General features: G+C 44.0%; 1 protein-coding gene across 5 annotated transcripts in view; it reads right to left on the reverse strand.

Moving 5' to 3' along the window:
* ST18 (ST18 C2H2C-type zinc finger transcription factor) overlaps positions 1–19,646 on the reverse strand; it is a 131,808-nt gene that overhangs the window by 63,225 nt on the left and 48,937 nt on the right. For all 5 annotated transcript variants that reach the window (XM_060287693.1, XM_060287694.1, XM_060287695.1 and 2 more), the window contains one exon: positions 4,958–5,160. In XM_060287693.1, the coding sequence (XP_060143676.1) occupies positions 4,958–5,160 (203 nt within the window). The remainder of the gene's footprint in view (positions 1–4,957; positions 5,161–19,646) is intronic.

Below are 19,646 nucleotides of genomic sequence, written 5' to 3' on the forward strand. Positions count from 1 at the left end.
GTATCCTCTCCTGAATTCATATCAGAGGAACTCCAGGTTTAAATAATATATTAAACATAGTCTAAAATGCAAATGAAGTTTTTCTCAATATCACAGTTGGCTGTTAAGAGAAAGTGTAAAGGGTTATGATAATTTTAGAATATTATGAACTACAGAAAACAAATAAAAAGCATTTTCAGTGAATATGCTCAATTCATTGAACTATTCTCTCAACTCCACTTAACTACCCACATGTGTACAATAATGATTTATAGACATTATACCTAATTATGCATATTTGGGCTGTGTGAGAGTGCTAACAAAAGCTCTAGAAAGCAACAATTACCTCTGTTGCTTAGCTACATAGTTTAAAATATTCCTATTAAGTGCAGATCACCAGAGAGGCGGGGGTGACAGCCATGCACGTGTGCCCGACGATGCGTGTCACCGAGCCGCTGCCAGGCGAGCGTTTTGGGTCATTTCCAGTTTACATAATTGTTTGGTTCAACTGTTGGTTATATGCTAAAAGAAAATATTTATTAATTATTCTTCAGAAAGAGAGGAGCCCTGCTGGTAGAGGTGCCTTCGTGCGTCGCCCGTGGGGTTTCCAGGGGTGCTCTGCAAACCTGCAGACCAACTTCCCACGCGCCTCTGCCATCACTGTCATTGTCACAAAGAGAGAAGTTGAGTTCGCTTTTGAGCAGACGTATCTGCAACGGGGCGCCCCTTCCCCCCAGCTTTGTAACAGGCTGCCTACTTTTTCTGCGCTTGTGTGTTTTTGTTTTCCGGGGTGGCCCGGTGGTCTGTTTTGTGCTTTTGCCACTGACATAACCCAAAGAGCCCTGCGTTAGGGACCTCGTTTGATTCTGGGCCTGGCGTGTGTCTCTGTGCCAACTCCGATGGGTTCCTCCCCCTTTCTGAGCCTCACCCTCACAGGAAAGCGGGTGCCACCCAACAGGTATGCAGTGAAGGATGGCCGCTTCTCCCTTCCCTGTTACTATGGTAGAGTCAGCAAGGGCAGAGGAGACATGGGAGCTTCCACCTAGATAAGGTGCGGCCCATTTTTCATTCAGAGTAAGTAGTGACCACGCCCGCTGTGGAAGGTCACAGTCCAAGTGTGAAGAGGACTCAGCCCAGTTCACCGTCACCCACGTCACACTTGCTATGCTCGCCAACTGCCTTGGGGATGGGAGGGTCCATGCACGGCGTGGAGGGAGACCTCCCGGGTCTGAGGTCCAGAGACCGGGGTCGTGTGGTTGGCCCAGCACCACCTGCCTTTATGGCCTCGGGCAGGCCGACGTCTCCCGAGTCCTGGGTCCTCATCTTTAAAACGAGGGTGATCTGATGTCCCAATGACTGGATGACCCCGTGACATGCTAAGACAATGAACTGGTATGTTCCTGGCATGGTGTTCAGTTACTCATTTCATTTAATCCTCACAACAACTACAAGAAAAGTACTTTCAACTCCCTGTTACAGGCGGGAAACCAGCGTTCTAAAAAGCCAAGGGCTTGCTCAAGTTCACACAAGCAGCCAGTGGGGGGGCTGAGATCCGGACCCACGGCCAGGAGCCTACTAGTTTCCCATATTTGGATACTTTCAAGAGTGAATTTATAGGAAAATACCAGAATACACTTGTCAGGTAACTTGTAATGAAAAGCAACAATCCTTAAAGTATAAAGAAAAACACATAAAGACAAACACAACAACAAACAAAAACTAACAAAGTGCATCTCACAACAACGTGGGGTAGAAAATTCCTCAGGTGCATTTCTGGGGCTGGAGTAGGACAATACTTTCCTCATAGAGCAAAAAAGTAAATAAATAAACTTCCTTTCGGCCTGATATGTAAAACCTCACATCTGTTGATTTGCTTTAAACCAAAGTCTCTCCTCTGAGGGGTCTGGTAATCCTGAAGTTACCTGCTAGCGGATTCTCCATAGGTATCAACTGTTCTGCGTCAAAACAACTTAAACAAAAGAAGTCCTCTGAAAATCACATGTTTTGAGGTTGATTCCTTCCGTACAACTGGATTTCAGATTTTAGTTCTGTTTCTGTAACTATCTAAGTGACTTTTATGGGTAAATTAGTCTTCCAGGCCTCCTGAGTATGTCAACTTTGTTGGGAATAAAAGATGAATTCATCTTTCAGAGTTTTAGAATGGGAGCGGCGTATCCTTTATTTGCTGTCTGTTGAGAGATAACATAGTCAAAGTGTCATCCCAGCTCCCAGAGCCTCCACAGGTGTGACGGGTTTCCTGGAATCACGATCACGTGCTCACAGCCCGGGAGGATCCCACACACTGGCTCACCCTGCTTCTTTCCCTCGTCTGCACTGGGAACACACGAGCTCGTCCTGCCTCCTGAGAGGGCTCTGCGAGGTCACCTTCTGTTTGCCCCAGTGAAAACTGTGCATCTGCATGGTTTTGTCCAAATTTTCTTCTACCATCCTTAACGCCCACCTGCAGCTCTTTGAAAGACAGCCAGGGGAGGGCATGGGGCACAATTTTGCCATTAAAGGGATTCAAGCTCATGGCCTCAGCCTTCGTGAGCCTAACCCTCTCTCATCAACTGAACCGCCTGCTTAAGACAAAATTGGGCACACACCTGGTCAGGTGAAGACCTTGGGGTGCCTGGAGTGACCGAGACGGCAGATGAAACCCCTTATGCTGGGCTTGGGCGCAAACTCAGCTCTCTTACCTTCCGGGGGCTGGGGGTCACTTGCTCAGAGGGCTGAAGGCAACTTAGACTTTTCCTCTCTCGACCAGGGAGAGACGCATCTGTGACCTGTCATTTCTGGAAATGTGACTTCGTAATTTGACCTCGTAGGGACTTTGCCCAACTTGCCTTCCAAAGGTGGTCAGAGCATGGGAAGGGCTGGATTATGGAGCACGGTTAGCTGGGAAATAGTTATTTTGCTTGTCCTTCAATTGTTTCCTAATTATCTTCTTTCCAACGCCTACAAGCTGTGTTACCTTTAGCATTAAATCCCTTTGTCCTCAACGGTCTCATTTGTAAAGTTGTGGCCATAATAATACACACTCACGTCACTGTTGGGTGGATTAGGTGATATGATTTATGTGCTCGGAATATATTAAGAATTCAAAAATAATAGCCACTACGGCTGTAATTTTAGCATATTCATTATGATCAGTAGTGGCTCTAATACTAAAGAGTGAACATTTGTGAAGCTGCAGATAGAAGTCCATCAGTGCTTCTAAGTGAATATTTAACTGAGAATATTTGACAGTATACTTTCCTGGTGACTACCAAGCATCTACAACGATCATTCAGCTACAAAAGAAGGCGGGAAGCTGGTGGGCAGGTACCGTCCTGGTCCTTAGGGCGCCTGCAAAATGTGTTGGTGTAAAAGATGCCCATTTTCTTAAATACTTGGTAAATTAATGTCAGCGAGATGAATGATACAACCATCCCGACTCAAGGACTTTCCCTAGTACTAACCATCCCGACTCAAGGACTTTCCCTAGTACTAACCATACCGACTCAAGGACTTTCCCTAGTACTAACCATACCGACTCAAGGACTTTCCCTAGTACTAACCATACCGACTCAAGGACTTTCCCTAGTACTAACCATACCGACTCAAGGACTTTCCCTAGTACTAACCATCCCGACTCAAGGACTTTCCCTAGTACTAACCACACTGACTCAAGGACTTTCCCTAGTACTAGATTCAACCTACAATTTTCGTGAATCAACTACAACAAAAAACCGACCAGCTCAAGGAAACAAACAAAAAGGTCAAGGATGATTATAATTTACAGATGAGCCACGAGGTTTTACGCCACATGTTTAATACACAAAAGCCAGGAAGTTCAGTCAAGCACTAGCAAATCAGAATACAACTGTTTTAACTACAGAATCTCCAATTAACTGTAAGCCGGGATGACTGGAGATCTGATGATTGTGATCTGAGATCTGTGCTCACTCAGTCGATATGCTTTCGTATCTTTTCTCTTAACACCTACTGCAATTACTACCATTCTATATGCAATAGATATTTATGATCTAAGAAGCTTGCTGCCTTCGGTTTGTACAATTTATACTTCTTTTCAAGTAACAACTTATTTTGTATATTTTGATTCCTTAAAAACTCACATTCGGAAAAAAATGTGTATGTAATAGAACACACACACATCTAGTTTCATTTTCTAAAAGGTCAAGCTTTAGATTTCCATGTATTTTCTAAAATAAACTTTTGAGACATTTTGCATGTCCTTCGATTTTAGCCTCATGCACAAAGCGGTCTGTGATGGTCCAGGTCCTGGAGGCACTGGGACAACCAGGGTCTAGTGGGGGTGACCGCGAACTGTGGAGAAGCACGTCCTAAAATTTCAAAAAAAAAATGAGGGGCAGGGGATTAAGAGACACAAACTATTACGTGCAAAACAGATAAGCAACAAGGATATACTGTACAGCACGGGGAATTACACCCATTATCGTGTCATAACTTCTAATGGTGTATCTGTAAAAATACTGAATCACTATGCTGTACACCTGAAACAAATATAATATTGTAAATCAACCGTACTTCAATAAAAAATTAACAAAATAAAATTTCAAAATAGAGACTGCGTCTCATATGTCCTATCGGAAATGTCTCAAAGCTTACTTTGCAGGGGTTTTATCTCTCAGGGACTAGACATCCACCCCATTAGGGAGTTAAGGTCCTCTTCAACTTGGGGTCTTAGTCGCTTTTATTTTCTTCGGAAAGAGGCACAGTCCACACCCGTGCCTGGGGCCAAGGATGCTCTGCGCTCTGTGGCATGTGCTTAGACCCCCCACTGTTAGGGAAGGAAAACCGGTCCTCACTAGTGGATGCTGAGGGAAACCAATGTCTGGTTTTGCTCTCACGTTGGGATCTGCTTTTCCCACCATACAAACGGCACGTCCCCCTGAGGTGGGCCTGGGCCTGTGCGTGGGCAGGAACTCAAGCTGGGGCCACTCCACCTCGCTACCTGCACCGGGGTGATGGTGGGTCTCCGGGGCGCCGTCCTGCCCCAACGCCTCCGCCGTCCGCTCAGCCCGTCCCTCCTCGCGGTCCACGCTGGGGCTGTAGTGTCGGGGCTTCATGAGCAGGGACTTTCTCTTGTTGACCGGCACCCCCAGAGCCTGCTCCCCGGCTCTCCTCTTCCTGGCCGTGGAGCAGTCACGCGCAGCACTGCAGTAACGGAGACGGATTAAGAACATGATGAAAGAGTTCACGGCTGTCTGCCCTTCGACCATCACCAAGCACGACCAGAGAAACCTGGGACCCAAGGTTTGGGGTTAGTTGTCGCCATTAACGAAAACAGCCCATCCGGTGAATTCACTGAACTGTGCAGATTCTACTTTACTGCCGATCAGAAGAGCTAAAAAAAAAAAAATCATCCTTAATCCTGAGTAAGCATACGTTAATCTGTACTTTGCCTGGCACTACACTAAATACCCAGGGAGGGATGAAACAAGATTTGCACTGGTTTGTTAATCCCAAGAAAGAGCTAATGTGGAAAATATACCACCAGCTACAAGAAAACGTGTCCAGTATGGATAAATCACAAGGTTTTTCGGATAGTTGTTTGCTACTGAAACTGCTTATCTCCGCCACAGTTGCATGTCAACCTTGAGATGCCATATCCCGGGCTTTGACTTGAAAGACAGGGCATTAACGGGGGGACAAGCTGTGAACATCTGATCTGCCCATCTCCAGTCCCAGAAAAAAGTGGAAAGATGCTCGTGGCACTCTGCCGTTTGGTTCTTACCCATTTGGCACACAGAACAAACAAATAAAAGGAGGAGAAATAAGATTGGATTTCCCAAAAATGGACCACAGTTTATCCTTACTCCTGTTCTCGTACAGTTTTATTTGGAAGTCCTCCTGAGGATGGCCCTTTCAAAACAGATTTCCTACATATAGTTCACTTGGCATTAACGCAGCTCACTCTATGTGCTGAAGTTAAGACAAACATTCTCTTGGCAAGACCCAGGAAGACCAGAGGGTTTAGCCAACAGTGAGTCTCTGACATATATTTATTAAACACTCTTTGAAGAAAAATGCAAACTTAAAATAAAAAGATCCGGAGCAGAGAATCTGGACTCAGAGTAACGAGATATTACTCCATCGCTAAAAGAAGACTGAATATTCAGCATTATTCCTAAGACAAGGCCTTAAATTGTTTTGAAGCGGCAGTGCAGAGAAACACCAGTGGTGGCCCATTCGTGGAAATTATTTAATTAGCATCACACATGAATTCTTGAATTTGGAGGAGTAGGTTTTAAAACTTCAGAAGAAAAAAAAGCGCTCTTCCTTCTGGGAAAGAAAGAGATTCTGGAAGGAGAGAGAATCCAAGAGGGTTAGAAATCTCTCACAAAAGATTAAACATTGAGAACTGAAGATTATCCCAGTAAGGAAGAGAACAGTGAGTTTCCCAAATAAACTAATGTGCTTTGGCAAAATTTCTCTGATGAGCCCAAATTTAAAGTGACCACAGAGACTTCCCTGGCGAGTGGTTAAGACTTCTCCTTCCAATGCAGGGGGTGTGGGTTCGATCCCTGGTCGGGGAGCTAAGATCCCACATGCCTCGTGGCCAAAAAACCAAAACATAAAACAGAAGCAATACTGTAACAAATTCAATAAAGACTTTAAAAAATGGTCCACATCAAAAAAATCTTTAAAAAAAAAATAATAAAGTGACCACGCACAGACGATGGAGCGAAAGAGCATCTCAGCAGGTGGGCAGGAGAGCACATGCCTTTGTGAGGACACTGGAAAGTGCAGGCCTGCACGGCCTGAGCCTGGCCTGTCAAAGAGAACAGTCTACAACACACGTGTCCCGTGTCAGGGGAGCAAAGTGCAGAGAAGCAGACCCCCCGTGCAGGAGCCTACTCTGTCCAGGGGAAGACCTCTGAAGGGGGAGGGGCAGGAGGGCAAAGTTCCCAGGAATGTGCAGAGAGTTCAAGGCCCCTAAACCAAAGTCTTCTAAATCAAGTGCGTTTCCATCCAGGATGCTCAGAAGATACACAAGTGAGGCCACTAACCATTATCCCGAACCAAGAAGATTTATAGAAAAGGAGAGGCTCCTGGCAAATGACATTCAGCTATTAAAGCAGGGAAAGAAAGCAGTGGATTCTAAACACTCATGTTAGCATAGCACGGGCACTGGGAAAAGGGCTGAGAAAGTTTATTCAAACAAGCTTCGTCAGCACCAGGAAACACTGATCAAAGAGACCTGGGCTGGTGGGCCTGGTCGGTCAGACAAACGCCATTCCTTCCTTTGGTGGCTGGGGGGATGGATGAGGCTGAATGTGTACTTCCGGTAAGATCCTTGGAGATTTCGTCTTGTTAATATTATTATCGAAGTTTACACAGAAAGACAAGGAACATTCCCCAAATCACGTGACCCGTAATTGCTGGGGCTGATGTTTGAGTCTGGTCTGCTGGTCCCCAAAGCTCATGCTCTCCTACGTGTTGCCGAATCAGAACAAGGAACCTGGGTAATTTCCATCTGCCTTTGACAGCCGGGTGGAGTCGGACCCGAATAAACCAGCCACCGCTCCAGCTGGAGGAACCTGCCTACCACAGGGCTGCTCCCGACGGTTCGGGACACTCATTAGATCGGGAGATGGTGCTGAGCTGCAGCAAAGAAAAATGCTGCAAAACGTGGTGAAGACACCGCCCTGCCCCCCAACATGTCCACAGTTGGGAGCAGTAGAACGAACGTGACGAGAAGACATTAATGATAATAAAAATCAAATTCACTATTTGGGTCCAAATAATAACTTGTGGAAGGAAGGATGAAAAGGATGTTGAGGTTTTATCGAAAGTACATATATACACTAATATGTATAAAATAGATGACTAATAAGAATCTGCTGTATAAAAAAATTAAATTAAAATAATGAAAAAAGAAACAAACAAATTTAGCTTCAAATAAATTATTGTATTTGTCACTGTGTATGAAGTTCCCTAAATAACATTGGCTGTGTCATCTGTAATGAATAATTGAATCTTTTGGAACACGAAATTCCTTAGCCAACAAAGGGGGATAATAATTCCATGTTAGCACATGTTGTATGTAAAGAAGGTGACATCTGTGCTGCGGGCGAGAAAAATAGGTCAAGACAGGGCTGTTCGGACTCCTGGTTCTGACTCTCTGCACCTTGGTCTCCACCAAAACCAGGCTGAGCGTCACCTGCACAGACTCTCCAAGCTTGTGTGTCCATAAAAGCATTCTACTTTTAAACACGGTATTTGTATTCACATAAATCACATTAGATTTATACATAACATTTGCTTGAAATCTCCCTTTCTGTGCGTTTCTCCACTGCAAAGTAGCTATGGCCCAGGCAGCATTTGGAGCTAAAATGGAAGGCTTTATAATAAATATTACCCTTTGTGTGTGCATGGAAAATGGTCCCTTTCCCGCGTTTTCCCTGAGGGCGCACTATTTTGGCTTTATTGTGACACTTCACTGTGACACTGCAATGAGGGAAAGCCAGGCTTTACATGTCACTGAAAGAAATGCCACAAAATGCTAACATATCTTCTCAAGGTTGCCAGAAATAATTTCCACTGGGTTGTGTTTTCCCATCTGTGGAGCTCTGAAATGTTAAGGAAATAAATGAGCTCTATTATCTATATTTTTCTAGTAGATGAGAAAGAAAGGGAAAAAGCACACTCAGCCCTGCATTTATTGTTCTATTCAATCAAACTGTTGCTTTAAACATTCAGAGTCCTCCAGGGGACATTACCAATGAGCCAAATACCTTTCAGTGCCATATTTCATATCTGCAGTTTTGATTTTATTAAAACATCTTTAAAGGATCTGTAGTTTTACCTGAAATTTTTGGTTACCTATGTGAAAAATGCTTCCATTTAGAAACTCGAATTCTAATTGGAAACGGTACTCCCTTTGATGACAACATATGGCTGAAATTTTATTCAAAAAGTGATGGAGGAAAACAACAGTCAATAACGCTAATGGGAGTCTCATTGCTGGAGGTGTTTAGAAGTCAAATTCACTGACCTTTCAGGTTTTGGGAGAAAGTACAATAAAGTGGGGAACTGTGAATCCCCCCCAAATCTGTACAATGAACACTGGACCCTAGAACAACTTTCCAGCTTATTTTCCACTTTCCACAGTAATAAATCCTCAGTGCAAGTTACCAGAAGATACGTAACACAATTAAAAATGTAGGTTCATATATGGGAACAGAATCTAAGAGTGGATATATGCATATGTATAACTGAATCACGTTGCTGTTCAGCAGAAACTAACACAGCATTGTAAATCAACTATACTCCAATAAAAATTAATTTAAAAATGTAGGCTCAGCAATAGATACATTTTGGGTACATCCCCCAAAAAGAATGAAACAGAAAAACAAATGGAAGTTATAAATCCCTGAGTCCAAGGAAACTTGCTCCAACATTTCCATGGAAAATTCATAGTGGGTATTCCTACTGATTTCTTCTAATTAGGCAGAATACCACAGATTCATGGGAAGGGACCAGGAAGTATGAATTTGAATTAAAAAGACTGGCAGGAAAAAACAAAGGTATGATGACTGAAAAAGAAAAAAAATTATACTATTATTACTTTCAGAGACATGACTGTATTTGAGGAAGACCCCAAAGAATCTACAGATAAAATATTAAAATAAGGAAGCAACTTCAGTGAAGTCACTATTAAAGATGATTTGAACTTCTATAAACCAGTGATAAAAACATTAGAAAAAAATTTAAAATAAAACCATTTATGATGCATAGAAATATGAAATACTGAGGAATAAATCTAACACAAGACATGTACAACTTATAAAAAACAAATAACATTTTGAGAAAATTAAAGACGATCTTAATAAATGAAGAAATAAAAAATGTTCATGGAATAAAAGACTCAGTACTGCAAGATTTCAATTCTCCCTAAATGTATCTGCTAGATTTAATGCAATCCCAAACAAAATCCCATGAAGAATTTTTTTTTTAGAAATTAACAAGTTAACTCTAAAGTTTGAATGCGAATGAAAAGAACCAAGAGTAGCAAAAAGCACCTTGGATGTCAAAGTTTATCATAAGCCATCACACATATATGGTCAATTTATGGCAAAGGTGTCATTGGGGAAAGGGTTCTTTCTTCAGTGACTGGCATTGGGTCAATTGGATATTTATCTGAAAAAAAAAAGGCTTGATTCTACTTGATGGTATATACAACAAACAATTCCCCAAGGATTATGGATTTAAACCATGCACTAGAAAACAATAAAACTTCTAGAAAAAATGTGAGGATATACCTTCATGACCTTGGCAAAGACTTAAGCAGTTTACAAAAAGCACTAATTTAAAGGAAAAGACTGATAAATTAGAACACCTTAATCTTAAGAACCTTTATTCATCAAAAGATACCAGCCAGGAAGGAGAGCTTTCTATCAATATTCTGTTTCTTGATCTGTTTACATGAGCTTGTTCAGGTCGTGAAGATTCATTGAGCACTACTCCTATGATAAGTACGTGCTTCTATAGGTGTGTTACACTCTTCAAAACAGTTATTTAAAAGGCCAATAAGGGAAAGAATTCTTCCAAATAAATAAGAAAATGACAATCAATTTAAAAAGTGGGCAAAGACATGGCAGGCACATCGCAAAAGAACTGATACCCAAGTGAAGAGGTGCTCAGGCTCTTTCCTCTCCAGGTAAATGCAAAAACATAACTCACTTGTTGACAAATAAAGTGGAATTATAAGTGGAATCTTTAAAAACTTCTCCTTCCCATCATCAAAATAGCAAACCCAAACATCATATTCTAGAAGAAATGACAATGATTAGTGCCTCCCTTAACACTTAGAGGATGCATGGCTGGTGGTCCCTACATTTCTCCCTGAAATTCACCAGTGCAGACTCTAGTAAGACTGATCCTGGGGGTTAACAGCAGGCAACCACAAACACAGGCAAATAATACTTCTAACTGCAGTTGCTAGACCGAAATACGGCATCTTTGCTTTGCAGATTAACAGAGACTCAACTACGTGCTTTGCGGTCACCGACATGGCAATTACATCCTTTTCCATCTCCATCAGAGAGCGAAACCAGGAGTGTTAGCATACCAGTAACATAGAAAAGAGGGCAGATCCACAGTCCTGCTGAGGTGTGTGCAAATCCGGCTGCCCTCCGCCGTAATACAATCTGAAGGGGCCTGGGTGATCCGTGCGTCCCACAGATCATCACGTGGGTAGATGAGGTTGATGACATCGTGTTGATGAGAACAGATAAGCAAGAAGTGGCAAGTATTTTAGAAGCTCTGGGAAGACATCTGTGCCCCAGAGGGTAGAAGATAAACCGACAAAGATTCAGGGGCACATCACATCAGTGACATTCTGAGGGCTCAGTGGCCCAGGACATTTCAGGTGTCCCCAGTGATAATAAAGGACAAAGCATTGCATCTACTCTTCCCACCACTGAGAAGGAAGCACAACGCCAGACTGCCTGATTAGGTTCTGGGGACCGCATACTCCACACCTGGGCCTACTGAGCTGATCCATGCTTGGGTGACAAGGAAGGTGGCCAGCCTGGACAGGGCTACAGAGCAGGTCCCGGCTGCACTGAGGACAGCCTCGCTGGTTGGACATAAAACCTGGTAGAGCCTATGGTATGTCTGTAGGCATCTGTGGTCAAAGGAAAAGATGCTCACAGAGTTTGTGGCAAGATCTCATGGAAGGATCACGACACAGAGACACAGGTTTCTGGAGCAAGGCCACGTCGTTTGCGGCAAAGAACTACACTACTACATTCTAGAGATGGAATCCCTGACCGGGAGGCCAGAGCTGACCATTAGGAACTGGTTTCTATTGGACCTACTAAGTCATGACGTCAAGCAGGGACAAGGACGTCAATGGTTTACCTAGAAGATCAGGGTCGAGGGGATCTAAGGAAGACGCCTGAGGGTGGACCTGTGAGAGTTAGTATGAGATGAGAAGGTCTTTCCTTGCATGATGACACCCACCAGAGAGCACATACCCGGGAAGAAGCATTCAACCACCAACCAGACAGAGTGTCCTGGTCAGGAGAAGTCAGCTAGCCTCTGCCTTCGACTTTCCTACGCTGGAGTTGATAGTGGAGGAGACATCATGGCAGGGACGGAGGGACAGTACAGGCCCCATAGCAGGGCTCCCACTAAGACCGCTTTAGCTACTCTCGCAGCCCATCGTCCAATCTGTCAGCAGAAGAGATAAATGTGCCAACAGGACACCATCTCTTGAGAAGGCCAACCAGCCGCTGGACTTTTCACTGTGGAAGGGGCAGCAATTCAGCTTGACTGGAATTAACACACATTCTGGGTATGGGTTTGCCTGGCCCGTCTTCATTGCCTCAGATGGTACTGATATCTGAATGTTCTATCAACGAGAATTCTCACACGTCTCACGGACCAAGAGACCCAGTTGGGAAGACGACCATGGGGAGAGAATAAGTGGATACACCGTTGGCATCACTTATCGCACATCCTGGAAACTGCAGTCCTGATGGGGCAATAGAACAGTCTCTCGAAGGCACAGCTGAGATGCTGGCTTGAAGGAGGTACCTGCCAAGAGGGCGTGCCTTCTTTGGGGCCAATATGCACGCCTGACGATCATTACGTCATGCCACGCCCTCCATAGTCTGAATATATGGGCCCAGGAACTAACAGGAATTAGGAATGGTTTGGTTTACCATGACTCCCAATGACCAGCTTGAAGGATCTGTACAGACCTCACCCCAAATCTACCCTCCGTGGGTCTAAAGATCCTGGTCCCCTAAGGGAGTGCTTCCACCAGGGGACACATAAGAGTCCAATCAAACTTGCAGCTCTGCCTGCCTCTTGGTCACTTGGGCTTCTTGGGCTGGGAGACCAGCAGGCCAGGGAGAGAGTCACCATCCTGGCGGGAGTAACGGACCCTGGCCGTTGGGAGCAGCAAGGCTGCTGTTACGTTAGGGGAACAGAGAACACATCTGGCCCTTGAGTGACCACTGAGGCGTCTCCTGGTTCTTCCTGGCCTAGCCTTGACAGCCAATCGGCATGCACAGCAGCCAGAGAATCTGAAGGTCATGGTGAGCAAGGCTCAGCTCCCTTAGGGACGAGGGTCTCCCTTCCACTGCCAGGTAAGCCGCCTAGAGGAGCAGAGATGCTTGGCAAGGAGGGCGGGCCTCCTTCCAAGGATGGAAGAGAGCGCCCAGGAGGAACGGCCTAGGCTTCCGCAGCAACTGCACCGCAGTCTGCTTCCCACTCTGCCCTGTCCTCTCGCGGCTACTGGACCAGCTTTTACGAAATCATGAGACCCCCTGCGGGAAAGCTAAGCCCTTGTTCATTGGATACGGGCCTCCTGATTCCCAAGAGTTACAGGCCACCGCAAATGACAAATTGACTCTTACACAGGCAAGACTCTGAGACACTGTTCTTTCTTGGAGGATGGTCCCTGAATCCATGCCCAGCTCTCTCAGCCGCATCGGAGAAACTTGTGCCTGAGCTCGTGTTTACAGAGCTGAGCGGTGCACCCGCAGTAAACCTATAATTAAGCTTCTCCTATGACTCATGTCACCCATTCAGCGACTAAGTCGTTGCTATCTATTGATGGTTGGTTTGCTGTCATGGAACACTGACTCCATTGGCAAGGTTATTTGATAATATCAGGTTTTTAAGAGGGGAGAATTTTTTTCCCATAAGGCCAGAGCTAATAGATGCTTTTTCCTCATTTAATTGGGATTAAGTTTTATGAGTGATAAATTAATTGCATAACATCCACAACAGTTTTTTCATAAAATAGTCGAGCCATTAAAAGCCACATTGCAATAATAATAATAATAATAAAACTTGCTCTGAATCCTGAGTAACAGTGGAAGGAGCTAAGAAGACTCCCTGAAACCTCCTGCTGCCCCACCACCTTTTCACACCCTCACTGGCCAGACACACCTCCCTCTGGGATGTCATTCTGGTAACGCTGTCAGAACACAACCTTTTTACACCACTGTGGGTTTGGCATTTTCCATGATTATAAAACTTAGCCCTCTGAATGGTCGTTGTCTCTCCCAGGAAACTGGAACCATCTACAAGGGAACGGAGACTGCTTCTTGTTCATTTCTTATCTCCTGGGCATCTGTAAAGCTTGGTAACTGTGCCCGGAAGTTGAACGCTTGGTAACTGTGCCCGGAAGTTGAACTCCACCCAGATGCAAGTGTATAAAGATGACTTGGATGCAATTGCCTCTCCCCAGGAGAGTCATGAGAAAGCTACCCATTGACTGTTCAGACCACGTGGCTGCCCACCCCCTTGGAACAAAAGGTCACAGATCCACACCAGCTTTTGTATGCGGGGTAGGGGGAATTAAGTTAACAGGAGCAGATAACTCAGGAAATCCTACTTGGCCCACACAAGGATTGACCAAATGACCAACTGGTCATTCCCAAACTCTGCTCTCCAAGAAGGCAGAACGATCAGTCAGTTTTAAAGACAGTTCAACCCTCACATGAACCAAAATTTTAAAAGAAACAATATTTAAGCATCAACTAAAACACAAATGAATACACCAAAATTTGGAATACAGTCTAACAAGATATAAATGTCCTCCAATTTATACCCAAAGGAAAAGGATGCATCTCAGTGAAATAATGTGGAATTGCCAAGTTCCTTGTAATTGCCTATAGATTGACTAATTGATTCACTAATGTACAGCCACAGCTTAGCCATGCAATACATAAATAGCTCATTGGTCTCTTCAGAAACATAACATGATAGGTCATAAGGATTTCCCCGAAAGAAGAGAAGCTGGATCTATTAAGATAAAATTAGAAAGTAAAGACAGTAAGAGGTGGTTATTATGTGGATTTTAGAATCAGGATACCAAAAGAGTTCACAAAGAATTTAAACACAAAAGGAGATTTGTTGTTGTTTGCTAGCAAATTTGGCTTCATTAAAGCCACAGTTTGTTTTTTTTAAATTTATTGAGTAATACTTCAAATATATGTTCTAAGTATATAAAACAATAAGATATATATGGTTTTATATTAACTTTGTCAAATAGCACTATAAAACTAAAAGTATTATGAAAAATTAAACAATGATCTTATTTTGATCATGAAGAAATATAAAAATGAAATTCACAGAGTTCATGAATGTTTGCCTTAACAAAAAATCGTATCTGAGGAGAAGATAACTAAAATGGACTTACTTTAAAAAAAAACTCTAAATGATTATTGCATCATCTTAGTTGCTCTGATAAGTATTTTACTATAGATTGCATCTGCTAAAAAAATTAAATGCGGTTGAGTAATAATAGCATCTTGACAATTTAAGTTAAATGCATTTGTAGAACTGTGTTCAAAGTTACTCTTTTCACTTTAATGAATTAGGCAATAATCTGAAATTTTTTTTTACTTAAAGTTTGTATTCCTATCCAAAAATTAAGATAAAATAAAATAATGAGAGTGGTGAAATTCCATGATAATGAGGATAAAAATACTGTGCTTTATCTTTGTGTAACATGTTAGTATATGATAAGACCATATACATTCATTGTTGTGCGTATCCACAAATACCTAGTTTTAGAAGAAATTCAAGCAATCCCGTCTAATTTCCCTGGCACAGTATTTTACATAATTTTAGGTAGCAATTGAGCTACCAGCAGAAATTCTATTAGCACAATATGCTTGCAAAAATGGTTAAATTAAAAAAAGGACCAACAAGGACCTACTGTATAGCGCAGGGAAATATACTCAATATTTTGTAATAACCTATAAGGGAAAAGAATCTGAAAAAAACCATATGTGTATAACGGAATCACTTTGCTGTACACCTAAAACTCAAGTGACATTGTAAACTAACTCTACTTCGATTAAAAAAAAAAGCAAGAGGCTTGGGTGCTGTCAGCAGGGGCTGGGGGTGCCCTTGCTCCCTAGGCTGGATGGACAGGCTGCCGGCTGCCAGGTTCCCTGCCCCGCCCCCGCTTGCTGTGGAGGAACCAGCTCAGCTCGTCCCTGGGGAAAGGGTTGTAAGTCCCAAACTTGAAAGAAAGAGAAATCTTAAATGCCAGTAACTTCACGTTATTTCCACGTCCCCCCCATGAATGAGATGCTTCACCCACCCTGCTGTTTCATCAGCATCCCACCTCATCCTGTTTGGAGACGTGCAGGAGACTGATGTTCCACATGTATCCTCCCTGGCTTTATACCTTATGACACTGATTTGTACTTTATGCATGTGCGTGTGTGTAACTCAGGGCCTTCCTGGAGGTCACAGAGCATTGGTTACAATCATGTAGGCACCGTGCGAGCACTTTCTACAGTTGGACGAGGACCAGAAACCTTCCACGCACACTTCCAAGGAAAGATGACACACTTAACTTCATCATAAAACTTGGAATTCAAAGTGAATTTGAATAATCTGATTATTTGGTAATCAGAACGAGAAGGTTAAGTTTTTACAGAGGTTGTTGCCTAGAACGCTGGACCAGGATCCAGACACAGGCAACAATTTCAGTTCAGAAAGGCCATTTCAACCCTTTTTTTTTTTTTTTTTTTTTTGCGGTATGCAGGCCTCTCACTGTCGTGGCCTCTCCCGTTGCGGAGCACAGGCTCCGGACACGCAGGCTCAGCGGCCATGGCTCACGGGCCCAGCCGCTCTGCGGCATGTGGGATCCTCCCGGACCGGGGCACGAACCCGTGTCCCCTGCATCGGCAGGCGGACTCTCAACCACTGCGCCACCAGGGAAGCCCTCAACCCTCATCTTTGATTGGCAACATCAGACAGAGTACGTGACAGTGACTGTAAGAGTCACACGGGAAAAAGTCTGCTCCAAAAGTTACTCTTGAACCAAAGTAATAAAGGTAATTGCTATTTCATTCACGGTCATGTGAATAAACTCAGGATCCTGTGAATCAGCCAGACAACTCAGGAGGAAAAAGGTTTACGGTGGGCTACTCATAAAGGACACTACTATGCACCAGGTCCAAACCTATCAAATACCAAGGTCCTGTTTACGTTTGTGGCACAGACACATCCTTAGGAAATGAACACGATCTCATTTATTCACAAAGTAAAAATCACGGACTAGGGATGGGGTTTGCAGCTTCTTTTTTACCGTGGGTCATTCACTCCTGGAAACACTCGCATCAGGGCCACAGAAATAAAACCGAGTACATTGGGTAGCTTTAAATGAAGACCAGGAAGCATAAAGTCCCAGCTATTTAGCACCGTAACGAGTAAAGTACAGGTGTCCTCTGTTCTCTACCGTGAACGTGTACTTATTTTTTCTTTTCCCCAAGATGTGCAGATGTGAACTCTTTCTAAGGAGCAGGCTCTGAAGGGTTGTTGAGAATGACACAGAGTAAGGCTTCATATGCTTAAAAATTTGATGTAAGAATAACATGGTTTTACATGCGATAGATAATTATAACCATATTTTGCATATTAGAAACTAACACAGTGGCTTCATTCTCTTTAAAATATAACGAGTCCACTTCTTTAGATGAAATTTATGTACAAATACTTTTGTCAGGTAGTCTTTACATTTGATTATTTTTGTAGTAGGAAGGAGAGCCACATTATTTCTGTCACCTAGAACAGAGTTCATCAATGTTGACCTTTTTCATTATTCACTAATTTCTTTCTCTGGCCATTCCTGTTGTGGTTTCTACTATAGATATTTCTCAGTGTTCAAAAGAATGGTTTTCTCAGTTTTGAGCGTGTGTGTATGGGGTCTAGTAGAAATATTTAGAGTAGAAATTTGCAGAAGAAGGAAAGATAATATGAAAAGAAGGAAAGTGAGAGAGAGGGAGAGAGTGTTAGGCGGAAGAGTCAGTGGACGGAGGCAGGGAGGCTGGGAGAGGGGCGGAAACTAAGTGTGTGTGTGTGTGTGTGTGTGTGTGTGTGTGTGTGTGTGTCCTCGTGTGCCGTGGGCACAGTGTCACAGAAAGACCAGCAGAAGTAGACACTGAGAGCAACCAACATGAGGGAGAGGTACACCCACCGAGGGAAAACAGAACAGACCAGGCACACACACAGACACACAGACACAGCTCCATCAACTAAGACGGCGATGTTTTGGCTTTTAACATGACGACGACAAGAGACGCTTTAAGACCATGTGGCTCTTTTATGACTACTATCATAAATGCCGATTTTATTTCCTGACATTTACATGAATGCAGATACTTGGTCCATAAATCTCAGTTCCCTGAACTAAAAAAACTAGAAACCTACAGATCTACACAAGGTCTTTGGTCTGATATTTGGACGGCTTCCATTCATCCTTCTCGACTTCACCAAGACACATTATGAACCATTTCACAGAACTTGCTGTCATGCCGGAGAAATATTTAAAAGGGGGATCAACTGTTAAAATAGTCAAGTGAGTGCTGAACTAGCAGGGATCACCTCCTTTGTATGTTATTAAAATGACGTGTACATAAATGTGTGTGTCATCTGGCTACACGTGTGTGTGTAAGTATATATATATATGTATGTACACACACAAATCTGTGCCGCGTTGTGGCAGCCAAGTATCCAACTGAATCAGAAATAACTCGTGTTTAAGGGCTATTCCTGATCTAGATGCTCTCAGGCTTCTACATTAAACCTGCAAATCCACACGTCACTTCCCGTAAGTCACCCCATAAGCGTATCCGTGCCATCCTTCCCCGAGCTCCTGAGGACGCCCCCTCCTGGCCCACCTCTATCCCCAGGCCCCACCAAGTCAGGCAGGCTCGGCCCCAACATGGTTCCGCCACCCCCGGACCCGGCAGGCGGCCGTCCTCCTGGACCACTCACGGGATGCCCTTACTCCCATTCACTGGTGGGCGCAGGGCGGAGTGACTACTTTGCCCGTGCCTGCCTTGTAGTTTACTATTCCATCATGTAACTTTTTTAAAAATTCATATTCTCATTCAGAATACTGTACGATTGCTTCCCTGAGAACACCGAAGCGATAGGAACCCGCTTCCGAGCCAGAGTTCACTCCTCGAGACGACGTGGACAGTGGCCCCTGAGACACAGCAGTGCTTCTGGGCCCAGAAGTGCTCGGGACCCCGTGTTACCGCTCCACACCCATGCTGGCTGGGAGCTATCCTGTAAGTCATTGTTTTCGAAATGTTTCCACGGTTAGTAGGAATCATGAAGTTAGAAACCTGTGTGCAGGCTTGGTCTACAGTGTTGTCAAGAAACTGTCCTGCATCTGTTTTAGGTGTAGAAATAAACTGGACATCAAAGCTTAATTCACTGAGGCACAAAAGGGAAGACACTGGGATCTCAGAGTCCAGGCTTTCTATTGGTACATGATTTTTCATTGCTTTTAAAAAAACATGGGGCCATCTTGTTGAGGAAGTGGGTTTGAAGTCCTGGAGGGAACTGGCCTTCATCTACACTCAAGGGACCCCCTCTGTTCTCATCTGTCCCTCCCCCTTGACTCCCTGCCACCCAAACCCCCGGCTGGCCCAGAACCAGGCCGCTGGAAGAGTCTGCCTTGGTTAAATCTGGTTTAACCGAGTGCCTGCTTCCTGCCCGTAGGAGTTCCCTGGGCGGACACGTTCTCACCCTCCCAATGCAGGTCAAAACCTGGCCGGAATTCACTGCTCATGTCATTGTGCTCTTGTACAATAAACGCGGAGCTCCCTGATCCCAGGACAGACGGCAGGCTCTGTGTCGGCCTC

Source organism: Globicephala melas, chromosome 17, assembly GCF_963455315.2.
Source record: "Globicephala melas chromosome 17, mGloMel1.2, whole genome shotgun sequence".
Classification (NCBI taxonomy): Eukaryota; Metazoa; Chordata; class Mammalia; order Artiodactyla; family Delphinidae; genus Globicephala; species Globicephala melas.